The sequence below is a fragment of the Rhipicephalus microplus genome, chromosome 7, assembly GCF_043290135.1.
Source record: "Rhipicephalus microplus isolate Deutch F79 chromosome 7, USDA_Rmic, whole genome shotgun sequence".
Lineage (NCBI taxonomy): Eukaryota > Metazoa > Arthropoda > Arachnida > Ixodida > Ixodidae > Rhipicephalus > Rhipicephalus microplus.
This window is the reverse complement of record NC_134706.1, coordinates 13,052,052-13,072,483: the sequence shown is the minus strand read 5'-3', so window position 1 is coordinate 13,072,483 and position 20,432 is coordinate 13,052,052. Positions and strand designations below refer to the sequence as shown.

At 46.6% G+C, this 20,432-nt stretch overlaps 1 protein-coding gene across 3 annotated transcripts in view; it reads left to right on the top strand.

Moving 5' to 3' along the window:
- Window positions 1-20,432, top strand: part of E(bx) (nucleosome-remodeling factor subunit NURF301 E(bx)) — a 69,759-nt gene that overhangs the window by 11,985 nt on the left and 37,342 nt on the right. The window contains exons 6-17 of one of the 3 annotated variants that reach the window (XM_075868691.1): window positions 51-263; window positions 1,581-1,978; window positions 2,871-3,111; window positions 3,953-3,997; window positions 5,651-5,790; window positions 7,122-7,313; window positions 8,051-8,269; window positions 10,149-10,337; window positions 12,728-13,018; window positions 13,748-14,847; window positions 18,656-18,764; window positions 20,093-20,306. In XM_075868691.1, the coding sequence (XP_075724806.1) occupies window positions 51-263; window positions 1,581-1,978; window positions 2,871-3,111; window positions 3,953-3,997; window positions 5,651-5,790; window positions 7,122-7,313; window positions 8,051-8,269; window positions 10,149-10,337; window positions 12,728-13,018; window positions 13,748-14,847; window positions 18,656-18,764; window positions 20,093-20,306 (3,351 nt within the window). The remainder of the gene's footprint in view (window positions 1-50; window positions 264-1,580; window positions 1,979-2,870; window positions 3,112-3,952; window positions 3,998-5,650; window positions 5,791-7,121; window positions 7,314-8,050; window positions 8,270-10,148; window positions 10,338-12,727; window positions 13,019-13,747; window positions 14,848-18,655; window positions 18,765-20,092; window positions 20,307-20,432) is intronic. The other 2 variants (XM_037431568.2, XM_075868692.1) reach the window with 2 other exon arrangements.

Genomic DNA, 20,432 nt, shown 5'->3' with positions numbered 1-20,432 from the left:
TAGCTGTCATTTCATTCTTTCGTTATTCTTGATCTTTTGGAAACATTTAGTGAAAGTCAAGGAAGAAGATCCGGATGATGCAGCCAAAGTCGAATCCAAAGCAGTGCCTGAAACCAAAGAGGGCGAGGAGAAAGAGATGGAAACGGAGCAGTCTGATGCGAAAGCCGACGACAGTTCTGCGTCAGCAGACGGCAAGAAACCCTCGGAGGAGGACAGCGCGAAAAAGGCGGCTGGCAAAGGGACTGGGAAAGAGGAACCAGACAGTGAGTCGGGTTTTATGACTTGGTGTGCTCTCTTTGTGTGGTCACCTGTTGTAAGTGATAGTCAATTGTATCATGCGGTGATATCTCTATGTGCTGCTCTATGTGATGTCAGCCTACATTCTAACTGCTAGCTATGTTTTAAGTGGTGGACGAAAAAGGAACCACAGAAAGTACATTGCGAAATTTCTTTGTACCAATGTCAGCTTGGAATCTACTGTATTTACTCGCATATTCCTTGCACTTTTTTTGGCAGAAAACCGATGAAAAGTTGGGGGGTGCGAGAATTACGGGGGGAAAACGTTCCACGAAAACGTACAGAGCGAAAAAGAAAACAAAGTGGCCACAATTCGGGATTCTCACACCAGCAACTAACAGCAAGCTTTGAGAAGTACTAATTAAAATTTACCTCGGCAACAATAAGAGCAGAGGTTCAACACAAGGCAAGATTTATTTGAGACACAAAAAATGCAAGCAAATAGTCGAGAATCAGAATAGCATACTCAAAGTTTGTGGGTTTTGCGGGCGTAGCGGTAGCGCTCGTCACTCAGCAGGAGCCCTTAAAAGGTAAGCGTAAGATGTCAGTATTGGGCTGATGGCTATGTAACAGAATCGTCCGCTGTTTCCTTCTGAAGAAATAAGTTTACCATTAATCCCAATCTTACGCACACGGCAGGCCCAATGCGTCTTGGTGGCTTTCAGCTGCCGTCACCAGTAGGAAACAGAAAACTCGTCGACTCCGAAGGCCCTACCGGCGGCCCTGTTGCAGTTGTTTAGTGCATGATAAATCACTTTCAACTTGAAAGCAGCTGTGTAGCTTCAGTTTCGCTTCATAACGTGACAAGATTACCGACACAACAATCAGAACACGCCACAACGTGCATTTGCCGCTTTGGCTTGGCTTGAATTAGATTGAATCTCTGTGCAATAATAGTACACTTCATGCTTAAAAGATGGCGCTATATGGTGTGTGCTATCATCATTAGTGGTTTGAATGAGCAGACAGCGTTATTGTGGCAGTTTTTGAGGGTGCGATAATTACTCGAGGAAAAAAAGAATCTTATCTTTGTTGGGCGATGTGGGGGGTGCAAGAATTATGCGAGTGCAAGGATTACAGAGTAAATATGGTACATCTCTCCATTACATGCGTTATGAATACTGAATCAAAATGGAATATATTTAATGGTATGATGCAATGTAACAAAGTTCAACAATTTGAAATCTGAAAGGGTTTGACTTGATGGTTACAGTGTTTTTTGCATTGACCCAGGCATGTCTGCGGCATGTAGTTTTATGAAACGCTCAACCTTTTTTTTCCAGGCGGTTCTCGCTCCTCCATTGTGACTCGATCCAAGACCGGTTCGCTGGTTCCCCGGAGCTTTGCCTTTGACACCACGAGCCGGTCCACGGGCACCGCCAAGAAGTCTGGTGGAGGGACAGGGGGCGGCGGTTCGCCAGACGGTGACAGCGAGTCTGTGCTGGTGCTCACCAAGGATGGGGAGATCTCTCGGGTGACACGGAGCAAGGCAACCGGTGCGGTGGCCCTCAATTCAGGCTCGCTGCTCTTCAAGCTGGGCATGGAGGGCAGCTACCGCAGCTTCACGAACCAGTACAACAGCAACACGCTGGCCCTGAACAAACACCAGCACGCCGAGGACAGGGACAAGCGGCGACATCTGTCGCACAAGTTCTCGCTCACTGCGGCCTCCGAGTTCAAGGTAGGGGGGGGGGGCGGGGAGATAGTTATTTGGGGCTTTATGTCGGTGGTTCTCAAATGGGGTGCATAATATCATTTTTGGGGGTCTTCAAACCCATGGGCACAAGAAAGAGAAAGAAAAACATTTTGTCGAGGCAAAATATGTTTTGTAACAGTGGATACTTCTGTTCTTTTTCTTCTGCTCATCGCACCTTTGCATTGTGGCAGAGCTGACTTGCGCTCCTCTTTCTTCATGAGATCACTGCAAAGCGTTGCAGTTTTCTACGGCGTGTGTCTGCGAACATAGACACAAGTAGAATGTGGCTGCAGACTGCACAACTTACTGACCAGCTGTTGAGATTCAATTGGTGTGCCTTTGTTTTGAGAATTGAAAGACAGCTATTTCACTCTGCATGTTGGGTCAATCTGTGCCTCTCCATTTTCCCTCACTGGATGGGGTACTTTATCGCTTCCACCTGTCCACAAAGGGTCACCAAGACATTCGTGGCTGGGAACCATTGCATTATACTGTCTTGTTCCTTGATGTGGCACAGTAAAACTATGAGACGCAATCCTAAAGTGTAATCATTATGCTTCTTCAAGATAGGTCAGGGTGAGGTTCTGTGGAACGGCAAACCAATGAGATGTGCGCAAAGATGGCGAGGGTGAGGTTCAGTGGGATGTACCAGTCAGAGGCGAGACAAGAAGGGGCGTGCCGAGACTAAGTGTAGAAGGGGAACCTATGAGAGGCGTGGGTGAGCCTGGTAGAGGGGGGTGCTGTTTCGACAAGTGCTTACGCAGGAAAGATAAGTGTCTTTTTTTTTTTTTTTTTTCATGCCACACTTTTTCTTTTATTGTGAATCAGCTGAACAATGGGCGCGTCTTTCACGGGTTTTTTTTCCTCATGCGCACAGTGGGGCGGTGCCGTGCACGGCAGCCGCGCAACGCTTGTAGGCACCCTGCGGCAGACCCTGCTCCAGCTGGAGAGCAACATCCCGGCCGCGCTACTGCACCCCAACTGGGCCATCCACCGGGGAAACTGGCTGCGCGCGGTCAACATGTGCACCTCGCCCCGCGACTTCTCCCTTGCCCTGGCCATCCTGGAGGCCTCTGTCAAGCCAGTGCTCTTCAATGCCGCCTGGAGCGACTCACTCGGTGCGTGCTGTCGTTTTATCCTTTTCTCGGTCGTGGGAACGCTGTGCAGACTGTGGGAGAGAACACCTGCGTTCACAGCATATTAGTCACGCGCGTGAAGATTGTTTTCTTATCCACTTGCTGTTAGAGGGCCAGCAATATCAATGGTGCTCATTCAAGTGTTGCCTTCAACAGTGTACATTCGGCATGCTGTACATTCGGCAAACATTTGAGGGTTCCGAATGTTTAAATGAACTAAAGTATTTTATATTTGGGTGTGCTTTGACATAAAATTGAATTACAGGCGGCTTCGTAAGGGACAAATGGCTATAAGAGACACCAATATACCTTCAGTAAAATACGAGTTGATAAGAAAATGCATACAAGGTACCCTGCTTATAAAGGACATCTCAAATAAAAAAAAAAAGGAATTGCGGCCTGGAGCATGCCTTTTATAAAGGGGTTTAACTGTATTTGAACTTTACAAGTATTCAGAATGACTAACAAAGTAGGACTAACGCCAGCGCTATTTCAAATGCAGAAGCCTGATGATGATGATTGCACTGCGCAGTGCGCGAACCTAATCACGACTGACATTTTTTGTGATCCGCATATAGTACGGGGCGAAAATCTCACTAGAAACTAGAAAAGGGACTCTGCGCGGGATTTTACGGTTGCTTTTCTGAATGCATCTTCTTGACGAGGTTCGATTAGAGTGCAGACTGCTTGCAGGACTGTCAACACACTATAGTTTTTGGTGACGTGTAGCTATGTGAACATTCTGTTTTTTTGTTTTGTTTTTCTTGGTTTCATTTTGTTGTGTGTGAATGGTGTTTTCTTTCCTGGTCTCCCCCTCTCTTAGATTCTAAACATGTCAGCGCTTCCGTGGCCTCGCGATTTGCGCTTGGTACGTATGGGCCTGCAGCTGCACGCTGTTTTTTCAGAATCAATCTGCTCGCGCCCAAGAGTTGTTGCCTAGACAAATGCCTCAGTTTGCTACACTTGGTTACAACCAGAGGAAGAAAAAAAAAAAAAAGAAAATGTGCGCTTCTCCCATAAAACTGTGACGTGCCTGCCCTTCACCCGTGAAAGATGGTCGTGCTAGTTGGTTTCTGCTCGAACCGCATGTATTTTCTTCGCTTATGTAAATACAGTCGGTCCAATGATTCTCTAGGAACTGCTAAAAATATTTCAATTGTTGTGAAAAAATGAAATATTTGCGCAAAAGTCATAAATGCGACCAAATGAGTCACCTACCTGGGCTGGGTATGCAACCATGTTTGCATTATTCTGTAAAAAGCACCAAGAAAACCAAGATGAAGTGTTACGAAATGAGCTTGTGTTTATTTGAACAAAAGTGTCACCTTTGCCTGAGGGGTGCTGCTCAACTGCTACAAGACAAACTCTTCACAGTGCACATCCTGATGTATTTTTAAGTTTTGGTGTTGGATACTGATTCTTTGCATTGGTTTGCACTCACCATTTTAATGTCATCTCATCTCTTGTCATTATCGGCACTGTTTCCATATCACAACAAACGGTATGGATTTACCAGTTGTCAGTTCAGCCAGCATGCATAATTCATTGTTGCACTGTGCGTAGTGTTGAAATGTTGGTGAAGCATGCGCGGGCAATCTTAGTTCACCTCTTAAGTCACTGGTGCCGCATTTTTCCCCGTTGTCGCATTCCTTTTGTGCTGCTTCTGGAGCTTGTCATGAATCTACAATAGCCAAGTGAAAGGCGAGAAAACAGCAGTGTAACAAACGTGCAGACAGAGCCGCTCGACGAAACAAAGGCAATGAGGCGAAGCCTGACGCAGAAAAAAAGTACAGGCGATGGTGACGGCGATAAGGCTGTCGCACGAGTGAATAGGGCAAGTGCATAAAGAAATGCAGAGGTGTTCCGATTATGATGATAGTGGCACATACGGAGCTGGGCATTGTTTCCATTGCCCAGAGTATCTTTCTAAATTCACTTTTCGCTATTTTGAAGTGTTGTGGATATACAAGGGTTGTACAAAAGTCAATACGTTCTGGAACATCCAGCATTGTGAAATTCGTAGAAGTGAAATATTTTTGCTTTAAACCAATGAACAATGGGGGGGGGGGGGGGGGGGTTGGAGAAAATCGTTCATCTAAGGTTCACTCTAACTAAATTTTCTGTACTATGCATATGACTAGAAAGGAGCGTTCCTACCTAAAGCAGTATGTTTGGCTAGCCAACAGTGTCAGAATCCTCATTTGCCCGGACATTCAAGTTTCTGACCCTAAAACGAGTGTTCTTGCATCCTACGGTGCTATCTGCTTAGATTCGTGCGTTGTGCTCAAACAGGGCCAATATTCACACTTGCAGTGCAACCCGAAGTTCCGTAAACACTAGTGGGCAGATGTGCAGCGATGACTGGGCTGAGCTAAGTTTTTTTTCTATGGTTGTAACCGACTATTGTGTGCATGGTGGTTCTTTGGCAGCCACTCTTGCCCACGGGTTTTAAACGCGCAGGCCCCTCGCGGTGTATCTTGCTCGGGCATTCCCTTTATGCGCTTCTTCTTGGCCACCGCAGGTCACACGCACCTGCGGCGGACCACGGTGGCCGAGCGGGAGGAGAAGAAGAAGCTGGAGAAGCGGGAACGGCGAGAGCTGATGGAGGAGGAAGTGGACCGCAGCGTGTGGGTCAAGTACACGTTGGGGCTCAAGCACCAGGTGAGGCATCTTGTCACGACGTTGCTGAAGCACACTCGTCTGTGGCGCAAAATGCATTTCGTGAAAAGGAGAGAAGAAAGTGTTGGGCTTCACTTTCTTCTCTTCTGGCTTACTCCTTTTCGCGAAATGCATTTTGCACCTCAGGCGAGTGTGCTTCAGCAATGTAAGCACAAACTCTCCCCAAAAAAGAAATCCATTAGTCAGGATCTTGGGAAAGACAACCGACGATCATAGCTACTGGCCAGTGTTTTCGCCTGCCGAGCATGGCATGCTAGTGAAGCTAAAGTAAAGGGGGCGCCACATGAACCATCGTCCTCTCTTTCCAGCGGTGGTATGTCCGCCTCGGTACAGTCCGCAGAGTTTCGTAATAGCACCCAGATGGAAAATCTTGGGCTAATGTTTGGGCGATGCCGTGCGTGAAGTTTCCGTGCGGCAGCGATGGTTAGTACATGGATTAGTACAAGCTCACTTTGTTCATTGTCATCCAGTTATACACGCACACACTCAAACCTCTTAACAAAGTCTCATCTGATACAAAGTAACTTGGTTACATCCAATCATTTGTTGTAAAGGTTTATTCGTAACAGCATGATAAGACTTCTTGTCATTTTGTTCAGTATGACTAAAAATTTGTCACTCTCGAACCTCATTATAACAAAGTTGCATCTTACATGAAAATAAGTTCGTTATATCCAAAAATTCATTATAAAGGTTTATTCCAAACACTTACACCTATTGCATTTACTTCGTTATAACCAATATCTCATTATATCGGGGCTAGTTATATCGAAGTATGAGTGTATCTTTGTTTATTGTGTCGTGACTTCGGTGCAAAGGATAAAGAACAGCCCGAGTATGTTTCGTCTGAATTTTAGCTTTTTTGCGGAGCCTGATTGCTCTCGCTGAAGTGGTCTAGGCTTGACTGCTGACCAAGAGGACACGAGATCGAATTCCGGCTGCCGCGACCACAATCAATGGAGGTAAAATGCCAGGGATCGGTTGGGTTAGATGTAGTCACACGTGAAAGACCCCGGTTGGTCAAAACTTCTGGAGCCCTTCACTGCAGTGTATCTTGTAGTTACACTCAAACCTTAGTATAACAAAGTTACATCTTACACGAAATGAAGTTTGTTATTTTCAAAAGTTTGTTATAAAGGTACATTTCTAACACTGTATTTATTAGAAGACTTTTTTTAATTGCTTTGTTATAATCAATATTTGGTTATATCTGGGTTCATAATAGCGAGGTTTTACGGTATACCAAGATATTATGATGTGAAACCCTGACAGTTGTTCCTGTTTCGCCGGTTGTTGCCCTCTTGGTGTCTCAGGTGTGGAAGCAGAAGGGCGAGGAGTACCGCATCACGGGCCAGGGGGGCTGGCAGTGGCAGAGCTGCACGCGGGTGGTGCGCCACGTTCCGGCACACACGGTGGGCCTGCGGGCGGGCCCCCACAAGGTGGTCATCGCCTTGCAGCACGGACAGCAGCAGAACAAGGCCAAGGCCGAGGAGTCTGCCCCCAAGGTACGGGTGGGTCAGACGACTGGGGGTAGAGTATGCGCCGAATTTTTATTGCGATAGCAATTGTATGGACACTCTCGGCTATATTTCGCCTCCGGTGTCGGCGTCGATTTGTCGGCGTCGAGAAAGGAAAAAAATGCCAGTAAAAAGACTCCGGGGCACGGAATCAAACGTGGGACCTGGCAACATAGCAATCTACGCGACAACATCGCTGATTAGTCAGTGGCTACTAGGACCCGCCTAGTTCCTGACCAGCAAAAATTAAGTACATTTTGTGAGGAGGCCACTAACCTACCAAGTTCTAGGACATTTCAGCTAATGTGGCCAAAGTGCGAAAAATGCGCCTTGAAATTCGTGACGTCACATTCGAGAATTCGGGATAAAACTGAAACTTTGTTTTCGAATATTTTTTTGTGATAAAGCTAAAATGATGAATTTATTGGCATTAGTGCTTCAGAGTAAAACTTCTCAAAACCAATTCATTGTTTCGCTTTAGTGTACCTTTAACGATCACACTGTTGTTCAAGTATTTGAAATATTATAGCACAAAGTGCTGGGGATGTCTTGCTTCATGCTCAGTTTTATTTCCCCTAATGTTATGATTGCTTTCTTACTATTTAACATATCATTCGAGTTTATATTGTACTACTTGTTGTACGCACACATGCTTGCTCTCAGAAATAAATGAGATGAGCAAGGCGGCCATTTTTAGAGAGGTGTGATTTCGGTGATTTTCGCAGGCTGTCAAGGAAGGAGGGGAAGGTGAGGGTAAAACGGCGGAGGAGGGTGCAACCGGTGACAGTCCTGCACCCTCCACGGCGGAGACGACGACGACGAGGGAAGTGAAGATCACCGGCGAGACCTTGCTCAAGGCGATGCTGGCATCCCGGGCGATGGTCGTCGAGCTGGTCGATGTCTCCGAGTCGCTCTCTTCACCCGTGCGCACCCTCTACCCGAAGGTGAGAGGTCGCGGATGACGGCCCGGCCAAGCAAGGTGTCGCCTCACTTTTGCTATGCTTTCTAGCATATGGCTTGCACAGGAAGTACAAAAGTTGCACTTGCAGACTAACTTGTGGATTCACCTTAGATGACTGAAATCCAAAAGCCATCTCAATTTTCTGAGTTGATGGGTGCAGTGCATCTCTGACCAGCCCGCCTTTGAACAAGCGTTTATGTCATGAAATGTCACCTAGTGAAAGTCATCATGATGTCATATAGTGACATTATCATATGACGGTGAAATCTCGCTTCAGTTGTGGTGACATCGAAGGTCATGTTTCATTTGAATTGATAGCCTGTCAGGCAGCAGGTTATACGGCAGTTTCGGTGTAAGGTTGCTGTGATGGGCGAAACTTACTCTTTTATGTACAAACTCATTGATGTAAGATTACGTCATTGATGAACTTGATTTTGTTTTTTTCTGCAACTACTTTAGAGCTCAAGTTCAGTTTCAATTGCATGCAAACCCGCTGCGGTGTTCAAGTGGCTATAGTGCTCAGCTGCTTGCTTACTCAAAGGTTGGGGGATTGAATACCGGCTACTATAGCCGTATCATAGCCATAGCCATGGAGGAAAGTTGCCTGTATAGGTGAATTTAGGTGCACGGGAATTGGTGGTTGAAATTTCTGGTGCGTCACACTACATTGTCTTCATAATCACGGCATTGTTTTGAGACTTAATATTCTAAAAACTGATATTTGCATGCTATATGATTAATAGAACCCTTAGTAGCTCTGGTGACTATATAAACAGCTTTCGAAGCCACTGACGGGTGGTTATGAGTCCCCGAATATTAAAAAAGAAAAAAAAAATCCACTTATCGCGTTTCTCAGGACAAGTAAAATTCATCCATCCATCTCCACAAAGTGGATCATGACGAGTGTGTGAAGCTCTGGGTACTATATTGATGAGTTAACCGTACGTAACTACAGCATTGCCCCCACGAACTGTAAATTCAGTGACATAAAAGTGTATACAGAAATGTCAATTGTAGGGGTTCTGTCCTATGTACGGCTGACACAGAAGCCTAGCTAATGTTCCAGCTGCACACAATCGTACCATGCATGATTAACGTCCTCTTTCCGTAGCTCGTCTCATCGCAGCTACACTGGTTCGGGCGAATAAGGCAACAGGCTAGGTCAACATAATGACACTTTATTTCTATATGTTAGCAATAACGTGTAAATGTCGCGTAGAGAAACAACAGATAACAAAGGGTAGACGCTTACACCTCGGTCGTTGTCGTCCTTGGCTCGCAGGGGGTTCCGGGTTCGACCTTTTTCTTTTTTTGGCCGGTGTCAGAGAGAGCGTCTGGCTGTCGGCGTGCTGGATTTCTTGACCGTCCCGGTCTCTCTTTCCTGACGAAAATACGTTCCCTTGCTGAGGAAGGGGAAACCCGTTCCGGGCACAGGGAAAAAGGGATCGCGAGCGCCGGCTGCGGGGGTGTTCCATCCTTTCACAAGAGGCTTTATTGACTCTCGAAGGGACAGTCATGCCCTTGCAACTAGGCTGTCGCGCTGCCGTAAAAGGGAAAGGGCGGCTGGGAGCACGTGCTCCCCCACAGAATTTATTTCTTCTTCCAGTTTTATTAGGCACTTCAGAAAGGAGTGTGTGTGTGTGTCTCGCACATGTTCCGACTATAGCAACTGCTTTATGTCATGACCACAGCAGAAAACAAGGCTAGGTACTAAGGAGCTTCAGCCCTAAAAAGAACAGCCAGAAAAAAGTAGCCAGGAAAGACGTATGGTTGTGAAAGGTCGTCGCAACAGTTTCTCTGTTGACCCTCCGCATGTCGCTCGAATGTTGACTCGGCTTGTCCGGCGTGTCGACAATTTGCAGGTGGCCAAACCAACCAAGATTGATGGCTTCTTGGAGCGGCGAATGAAGCTGAAAGAGCTCGAGGACAAGATGGCCGAGTCGACGAGGGCGATCAAGACTGAGCCTCACATAGATGTCGAGAGCATCGAGTCACCGGTGAAAGTGGCCAAGCCGCTGGTGCTCAACGGGATGGTTGCCGCCGAGGATTCGGTGAGCTTGGAGTTTTGCGGAAACGGGCTGTTTGGATGTGTTGGGTTTGCAGTGGTTTGTGCTTGAAGTCCGAGTGCCAGTCGACCTGAATGCATAAATGACAGTGTCGAAATGAAATTGAGGGGATGCCTTGTTATTTGTGCAGTGAAAGAATCTGCTGTCAGCTGAGTACAAGTATTAGGCTTCATTGAAAGAGCAGAATAGCCTCGGTGCTACTCCAGAAACATGGCCATATGTGCGTACTTTCACGTTGCAGCTTTGAAAGTGCGTGGCCATCCGAAGTGCGCGTTGCACTTTTTTTTTAACTCCTGCCTAGCAGTTGGGTTACAGTAAAACATTATTTATATGTTTTTTTTTAAACTTGCGAATAAGATGTATTATTTCTGACAAATGTACAGTCCAAATTCACTACAGTGCAACCCACTTATAACGACCTTATTTCGGTGCACTTACGATTTTCCTATGCTACCCTTTTAAACTGAGTCTAGATACAGCGAACATTTTTCAGTGCCTCTTACTTATACAAGGAACATTTTCGACACGATCGTGGTAAAAATATAGCACATGCGAATGGGGGAGGAGGGAGGTGAAACAGGCATTCTGAAGCATGTGATAAGTGCGCTCGCGTGTGCACTGCTGCAGTTTGCTTGGGACGGAAGATATCACAGAATGCAGCGAGCACCGCACGCAGATTTTGGACGTTGCGAGTGAGGTGGCTCACTTTCCAGACGTTTCGCACGGCTTTCGCGTGGCGAACTTTTCTAACGCTGTTCTCAGCACCTACGAACGCCGACGATAAACCAACAGTTTCTTCGAACGCAAGCAGCCATAAATTCGAAAAGCGATAACTTATGTTGCGTGAAAGTTTCCTGCGAGGCTCAACTCTTCGACACCACCACGTTGTCGGATTTCTTCTGCGGGTGCGTCTTCTTTTTTAGACGAGCATCGCCAGTCATGCCAGCAAAAAGACTTGAAGTCATTGGGTCGATCGTGTAGCACAAGCGGGAAGCGCATGGACACGCGTGCGAGACGGGAGCCAGCGTCTTACAAACAACAACCAGAAGAAAAAAAAATCACAGCCTCATTGGCCGCCAATGGGAAATGAGAGACGGGGGCTTCAGAAAAAAGGCAAGGACAGCTGTTCCTTCAATGTAGCACCATTTTGAAGAGTACCAAAATGCGCACAAAGAAATCGGCTTCAAGACGAGCTCAAGATGTCGGCGATCGGCCGACTGCTTCGCCAGCGGCGTGCCCACGGAAGTCGGAACAAGTTTTACTTTTCGCGGGGCGTTTCGCAACTCCCATAGCGACTTTATAACAAATTTTAACCTATTCATTGATTGAGTTTAGCGTTCACAATTTCAGGACACGTGCATATAGGAATAAAAATTCGAAAATTGACTTTTTGGTCATTTTCACCATTCTAAGGCCCGCGTCCCACCTTTCGGTAACAGCAAAGACCGGTCGATTAGTGATAACGAGTTACTCAATGTAGCGGCGATGCCTTAACAAATAAGCATTAATAAAAGCGATGGCGCGGTGGCCGGGGGCGATGAACGTGCCATTTTTACTCACTGCCGGCGAGCTTATCACAGTCATCTGCAGTTAACTGCTCGTGGAGTGACGGTGGTACACGCACGTCATGGTGCTGTTCGCCGCCGCCGCGTCGTGCGAGGCCGCATGTTGCTAGCGAAAACCGAACAGGCTACCCGCTGCACCCTAGCACGATTCCGAGGGAAACATGCACGAAGAACGCACAAACACGTGCATACATTGGACTGCAAGCGAACTGGCATGCGACAACAAGAGTGGCTAGGGTAAGCGACATACTGCACGCAACTAGCCAAAGATGACTGGTTCGACGTCTGTGGATCGCGACTCAGTGGAACGACGCGAGTTCATTGCAAAGGGGCGTCGTTTAACACGCGAAAAGGCTTGAGTTGTCAGCAGAGGGATTGTTCGCACTTTTTAATCAAAAATACACAAACAAAAAAGTTTTGGCCACTTTGTCGCCGTTTTTATGGGCGACTTCATATACGACGAACTACTGATATAACAACCATTTATAGCGGAACTTTCGAGTTTGTTGTAAACGGGTTCGACTGTACTGTATAACATTGTAGTTTCTCATGATCACAATATGGCAAGCGTTAGAACCAGGAAATATTAGGAAACGGGGACATATCAGGAAGCTGCTTCTGTACAGCAATTCTGGCGAATGCAACTGTTGGTTGTTGAAATCTTGGCGCTGGCTTATATGCATGGGTCATAAGAGATATTTGTAAACTATTTAAAGTATACCCCTATTTACAAGTCGGGCTATATTCAATTGAAGGAATACTTGCGCTCCCACAAATTTGTGGTTGTGAATCTCTTGCTTCCTCGGCTAGGGTCTGGACCTTGCGGAGAGGGCGAGGCGTTGCTACTCGCCGCTCTGCCGGCGGGGCACGGTGGCCTCTGCTGCCGTCGGCAACTGCTACTCACCCGCTTGTCGTGCATCCAAGCTGTTCGTCAAGGTGGCCACCATCCACAGCAGTGTCAAGACTCTGCCAACTGTTGCGGCTGCGGACCGCATGATTTCCAATGGTGACATCAAGTCGGTCGTCAAGCTGGAGGCCAAGCCTTCTGTTGCGATGCAAAGCCTCCTGAAGCCAGTCGAGCAGAACGATCCAGCTAACGAGGTGCATGGAGCAGTATTTGTCAATTGCACACTGCTGACAACTAACTGCTAGAATACCTGTGTGCTTGAATTTGCTAGCATGTTTAAGAAGCTTCGGAAGCTGGTTCAGGAGGTGTGAGATCATCTTTGATTAAGCAGCGCATCCTGCCATGCAGCTTGATAGCTAACTTTAAGGCTTGAGATTATGTTAAAGGGCCTCTGATTTGTAGGTCGGAAGGTAGTTTTGGTGTTACCCAGCTGCAACAGTTTTACCCGAAGTTACCCGCATTTGATTAAAAAAAATAATCTTCGCTCTTTGCTACGCTCAGTTCGTCGAATCATTTCTCCTCCTGTGAGTGCTCTTTTCAACATGGTGAGAGCGCGTGTAAATGCTAGCGTACGAACAGGTTTTTGTGATGTCACCTTCAAGGTATCTTACTGGTGATGTCATGGTCAATGCTGGCGATACTGGAAAGGGCCGAAGAGGAGCACAAAATATTTTTTTCTTGCAGCGCACCTGCGTTGTGTAGTGCTGCAATGTTTGGCTTTTTTTTTTTTTTATCAGGTAGGCATTTTGAACTTAATGCGTGCGTTTACTGAAAATGTTTAAAAAAAACATGCAGTATCGCTGATTTAGGGGCCCTTCAAATAATGCAGCTGGTGAATTTTAATACAGAGGCCCCCACTACTATGCTTTGTTTCGGCGTGAGCAAAAACTGAACATTAAATTCCTTTCTCCTATATGCAACAGGTGAAGCAGACAGTGGTGGAGCAGACAACCACCACAACCACCGTGTCCCGGACCACCGTCACGACCACCAGCACGTCCACCACTGTGGTGAAGCGCGAGCCCGAGGTTGTGCCTGACGTCCCCGAGCCTTGCAACGACGTCGAGATGACCACAGTCGCGGCCGAGGAGGTGGTCGAGACGGACGAGTCCGAGCTGCCCACAGCTGCGGAGGAGACAGTGCTGACCGAGCCCGCCGTGGCCGAGGAGGTCGTCTGCAGCGCCGTGTCCGCATCTGCTGAAGAGGAGGTAGCCACCAGTGAAGTTGACCCGCCCGTGTCAATGGAAGAAGAGGTGTCTGTCTGTGCGGAAGAAGAGGTGTCCAGTTTGGCGGAAGAAAAACCTGCTCGCGTTGAAGACGGTTCCGACCCCGCCTTAAATGAACTGCCTGTGCCTGTAAAGGAAGAGCTGTCGGTGACAACTGCTGGCGATGGCACCGAAATCAAAGTTTCAGAAAACAAAGTCACAGAAAACAAAGTTTCGCAGCTTGCAGATGCCGGCGAGAAGGAACTGGCGCCGGTAAGCAACAACATAGATAAGAAGGTATGTGCTTCTTCATTGTCATCCTCAGTTCCTTCCAAACCGGTAGTTTCGGCGCCATTGACACCAGTCAACCAGCAGAAGCAGATTGTTGTTGTCAAGAGAGAACCAAAGGAGTGTGGCATGAAAACAGAGTTTTCCACAACAACAACGACGACTGCTGCAGCGGCCGCGAAGGCGATTGTGTCTGCAACGATCGTCGCATCCTCCGCGGGCACTTCGGCAGTGACAAAAGTAGCAGGCGCGGCTGTGGCAGCAGCAACAACGACGTCCAAGATGTCTACGACGACAGCCGTGGCCGAAGGCAAGTCGACGAGCACGACAGTGACGACAACGAGCAACAAGGTGTACCTGGGTAAAATCACCAAGGTGACCAAGAAGGTGAAGAAGAACAAGGGCACGCTGCCGCCGTTTTGCCGCTTCCAGACCTTTGTCAGCAAGCAGCGCAGCATCATGGTTTTGCCGCAGCACGAACTGCGCAAGATGTCCCGCAGAGGCTCCCTTCGTGAAGCCACTGGGTTCAGGTGAGGGTTCAAGTCTTTCTAACTGTAGTCAACTTTAACGAGTTTGGCTCTAGCAAGATGTTCACTGGAAATCGGGAAGCCCTATAAAATCTGAGGCACTGCAGACGCTAGAGCTAGCACTGTTTATAATGCAGACTTCGTGTAATTTAAACATTCGTCCTCTAATACTTCAAAAAAGGAATGCACTCTCTACACGATGCAAAGTATCGTGGCATTCACATCGACTGGTTATGAGTAGTAGTGGGACCAAGTCGTTCACAGATGGTCACTCTGGCTCGAAAGATGCTGTTTTGGGTCAGTCGCGCATTTTTGAATTGGCCAGAAAGTGTCCACACTATGTGTCCGATTGTCCATGAAGTGTGAAAGCTGCATTTTCTCTGTGAAGCTTCAGTAGTCAAGTTTGTTATGAGTTATACAAAACATGTAACCCAATATAAAGACATTATGTACATTTATTTTTTGGGGGTGGAGCCATTAAAATTTGCATTCCACTAGCAGAAAAAATTTATTGAGTGAACTTCTAAGCTACTCAGTTTCTTTTTTGTTCAGGGGGGGGGGGGGGGGGGTCACTGAGTTGCTGTTTCAGGGGCATGCTCAAAGGCTACAGAACTGCTATTAGGGATAAACGCTTGGCTGACAGTTCACAGCTGCCACGTATCACTTGTTACCCTTTTGTCGCATCCATTCTATTGTGCTGTCAAACTTCTTGTGCTCGTGCTGTCAGGCACAAAAGGCTGTCAAGCGTTAGAAATATGGACTTTGCTTATTATTTGAATGATAAGGGAATGGCGCCATACACAGGAGTGAAATGTGGCATGGAGCAACGAAGTTGCCATCTAAAAACAAAGCATCCGTAGTGTTGTTCAGTTTCCTTTTCCTGGGTTTCAATTTTAGAACAGGAGTTGGACTGTCAATAGAAAATTGCATGATGCATGGCAAGCGCTGGTATAATAAATGTATCATTCGCGTAACTTGACCTTGGCACGGAAGCTGTATTGGTGGCAGCTAGCAGTAACTGAACATGTTAGCTCTACTTTATACACGAGAAGCAAATGCTGTGGATGTCAGCGAGAGTTCTCAAACTGGTTGTGCTCATGCTATAAAGTGGTGGTGTTTTTCAGCAGCAATTATTTGCTGCTGTCCTTTGTCAGGCCTCCGTACTATTGCAAAAGAAGTGTTTAATCTATAAATGTAGTCCGTGCTATATGGCTGTTAATATGTCCTCTCATTCTTTTTTTTTTTCACCCTGTTCTTGCATTGTTGCATGTCATTTGCTCGACTGCACACGCCTGATATCCAAGTTTTTGCACAAGGTTAGTAACGCAATGTGTAGTGCAGCCTAGTAGACATTTGGAAGGGTGGGGGGTAGTTTTGTATAGACACCTGTAAATTAAATGGGTGAACTTGTGGGAATTGAGGCTGGCCCGCTGCCTTTGCGCGGGCTTTCCCGCCTTTTCTGCCATTCTCATGTCCCGACATGTCTGCCCTCCTTTGCCGTCAGCCGCGCTGGGAAGGGCGGAGTGACGTTTAACTCCCTCACCCGGTAGCGGATGTTGACTGGCGCCGCGCGCGGGGACCCCCGAGAGGTTTTCGCACGCTGCGTCGGGAGCGGGGAGTACAGTCCGGGACTTCAAACGGTGAGGCACGCATTCTTTTCCGTCCGTCGAGTCCCGTCGCTCGGGGCTCGTCGGACTTCGCTGACGGCGCCTCGCGCCCGATGCGAACGCTCACCTTTTGTTGCCCCGCTGCGTACTCACGGCCGAAGGGCAGTACGGTGTCCTAGTGCGTGGCCTCGCTACGCCGACCCGTCTCCCTTCGAAGCCAACGCGAGCGCCTTTGCCCTCGCTCGAGCAACCGGGCCCCTTTGTCCCGGTGTCTCCGTGGATTACCTTTACCGCGGAGACGTGCTCGTGGCACCCTGTGTAGTACTTTGTGCCCGTGGCGTGGATAAGCCTACTTGCTTTCCCGCCGCGCCTATTTGCAACGGGCTGTACTGCGTTTGGTGTTGCCACAATAAAGTGTTGCGACTTGAGCAGTATCGTGTTTCCCGCCACGGCGACGGTTAACGCGTGCCCTGCGGCTCGCTAAGACCGAACCCACGCTGGTGGCCGTACTCCTTCGGGATACGTGTACACCACAAACTACACAAACACTGTGTTTCAGATTTGCTCAAAGCCTAAAGGGGCCCTGAAACGCTTCTTCATGTAACCATAATTTTTCAGTCGCGTAATTGCTCGTCTGTGCCTGCTCCATTTCTTCTTTTATCAGTCACCCTCAAGGCATACGCTTCTTATTCCACCTGTACGAACATCATTGAGGTTAGCTCACGCATGCCCCATAGCACACATGAGTGGTCGCACAGCAAGGATGAATAACTTTTTTTTTTTCCCCACACGCAATCACCCTATGGAACACACTACCTAACGCCATTGCTTCCTGTTCAGGTCGAGGAAAATTTCGCGAGAAACTAACCTGCCATTTTTTTTTCAACAATAAGTGCCTACCACAGCATGATGAATTCTCTGTTGTACGCAATGCTACATTTCTCTTTTCGTTTGTTTTTGTTACTAATTACAGCTATTTTACTTTTGCCAAACCTGTGCATTTTCTATTTTTTCTAATATGCGCCTGCCAAAGGATATTGAATTTTTCCCGATGTTTGTACCCGATGGTACATTTATCTTGTTCTTTCTATATTGTTTTGATTTGTTACCAATTATTGTATTATATTGTTTAGAAACCTGTGTATGCCCCTGTTATGTAATGCCTTAGGGCCCTTAAGGTGTAATAAATGAAATTCAACGCTGCAAAACTTTTAAGAATCTGTCCAATGCGAGTAGAATTGCAAAGATTGGTCGCATGCTGCAATCACATTCTTTCTTTTCTCGTCCCAACGAAAGCACTAGAAGCTAAGCAGGAAGGGATGGCAGGAACAAAAAAAAGGCATCATGCGTGCCTCGTGGCCTTGAGCACAAGATTATTTTTTTTTTTTCTTTGAATGTGCGGCTTTTTCAGTGCGATCGCGTGCGCACGCGTGGACAAGTCGCCGCCTTTCGCGGCGATCTCTATAACGACCGAGCGCATCTTGTTGAAATCAGCCAATGGCTGATAGATGGGCTTTCTACGAGTGATTTTTGAGCCTCATCCGTCATTTGTCGAGGGAAGAGAAAACAATTTTTAGCAGACTTTGATCATTTATTGTGAATTCTAGGCCACGTGCTGCGCTATAATATTTGGCTCGCGTGTTGTCGGGAGCCTCTACTGCCGATCGGCAGCGTTTTCTGACCATGCTCAAAAAGTGTTGCAGGGCCCCTTTGAAGGAAAAAGAAATGTACATAGAGTAAATTGTTTTGTGTTGAGACATCAGGGGACTAAGTAGGACACTGACAGAACTCTCAGTAGAGGCACTTTCATCGAGTATGACATAGGGGGGAGCAGTACACCCAGACCTCATTTAACAAATTCCCCCCAAATAGTTACAAACAATTTTTTTTAATCTATGGCAAAGCTATTGGTCACTTACTTAGTTATAACTGATCATTCGTTAATCTGAATTCGTTATATTGAGGTTCGAGTGTAGTAAAACAAGGAAAGCTACTGGAGACAATGTTTTTTACGGAAACGCTTTCCATCGTCAGGTTATTCATGGCAGTAGACAAGTCTCCTTACTGAAACATTTGCTCTCTCTCATTGCTTCCAATTTTCTGTTGTTCCCATAACAAATGTGCGAGCGATTGATGCTCACAAAGTGCCCTCACCCCATGATGACAGCACTCAACTGTAGTTTTAATGGCCATACTGGTTGCAGCTACACAGCCAAGATGAATCCACAGAGCTGGCCCTATGGTGTCAGCCCGAGGCCCTGCTTCAGGACCGCCTGGCGGTACCGGAATCAAATGCTCAGCACTATCCACCAGGTGCGTGCTTGCTATGTATTTGTTAGTTTCTTGCATGTTTATAGCAATTTTGTTGTTAGTGTAATAGAGGATAGGCTTGAAGGGGGGGGGGGGGGCTATGTACATTCTAATCTCGATATGACAAAATATTGGTTATAAAAAATTCAATGAAAAACAATAGCAATAGATGCAGTGATAGCAATATACCTTTATAATGAATTTTTCTATATAAAGAACTGAGCCCAAAAACCAAAATGTAGGTCAATCTTGTTTTTATTTTTTTAACCAATGAAAAGTCGACCCTCGTCTTATATACCGGTCATGCATATATCTCTATTAAAACATATCATATACAGTCGACTCGTTATTTCAAACTTGATAGGACCTTTCAATTTTAATTGAATTATCGAGAAGTTTGAATTATCAGAAATTCTCAGATGACTCTGGGTGAGGTGACACCACGCATGATCAAGCATTGATTTTATCACATTTAAAAAAAAATTTAAGTGTTTTTAAGTCCTAACTGCACGCAGTGAACAGAAAGCAGAGGTGTAAAATGTCCACAAGTTCATTGGCCGTTTACTGCTGATCAGCTTTTTTAAAGAAATCATGAATTGCCAACTGCTTCATTGCTATAGGTATGTGCCTTCAGCACGAAGCTCTCTATACCAAATGAGAAGTATCAAGGTTTATCATGCGTGTGCTTTGTTGCAAACATTTGTTTAACTGCAAAGCCTTTTTTTCTTGGGGGCCTCAGGTGCTTATTTTTCATTTTGAGACTGTTGGGATTATATAAGCACAAAAATTTTTAAATGATAGAGGGAAAGCAGCAGAAATTTTTTGGAATGGGACCTGCAAAAAGTATAAATTAACGGAATGATGGAGTTCGAACTAAGAGGCTTATAAATACACTGAAAAACATAGGGGGCCAACCGAGAAATTGAATTTTGTTTGAATTATCAGAGTTTGAATTATCGTGCGTCTACTGTATATTTAAGTGATTTTGTATGTTGTCTGTAAGATTGCTGCAGAAGTGTCATGGAATGCATATGGACTCTACTGGGATTCTGTAATATTTTACGGGAACCTTGTTAACATTCTACATGTGTATTGTGTAATCTTGTGCAAGTATCATATGGACTTAGCTGCTTATATAGTCTGTAACATTATATGTAACTCTAGTGTGCTGATTACAGTGGCATGTGGAATGGTTCAGCAGGGATGTCTCGTTGATTTGTGAGGTTGCACGAGACCTGCGCATTATGACGTCGTCTTGGGAGTGACTGGTGGCGAACTGAAACAGTGCAATGTGGCTGCATGCAACCCTGCCCTCGAATGCCTTTCGACAGGTGGCGCTGCAGTTGCGCGTATTGTGGGCGAGCATGCGCTGGGACGACCTACAGGCCAAGCCCCCACCTGGTGGTACCAACACGATGACAACCGAGAGTGACGTGCAGACGACCGAGCTGCTCAAGCGCAAGGACGTGGGACCCTTCGGTCTGCGCTCCGAGTACCTCGTGCGGCGCATCACGGTGCCCATCGACCTGCCCTCCAAACCGAGAGGTGGGTCAATGATATTTAGTATCTCCAGTGTCTTGTGTGAGTATGGCAGGGTGCTAAAGGTGTTTGGCCGTTGTAAAACCAAAATTTTTTTGGTATCCTTGTTTGCTTTGGTGGATCAGTGGTTAT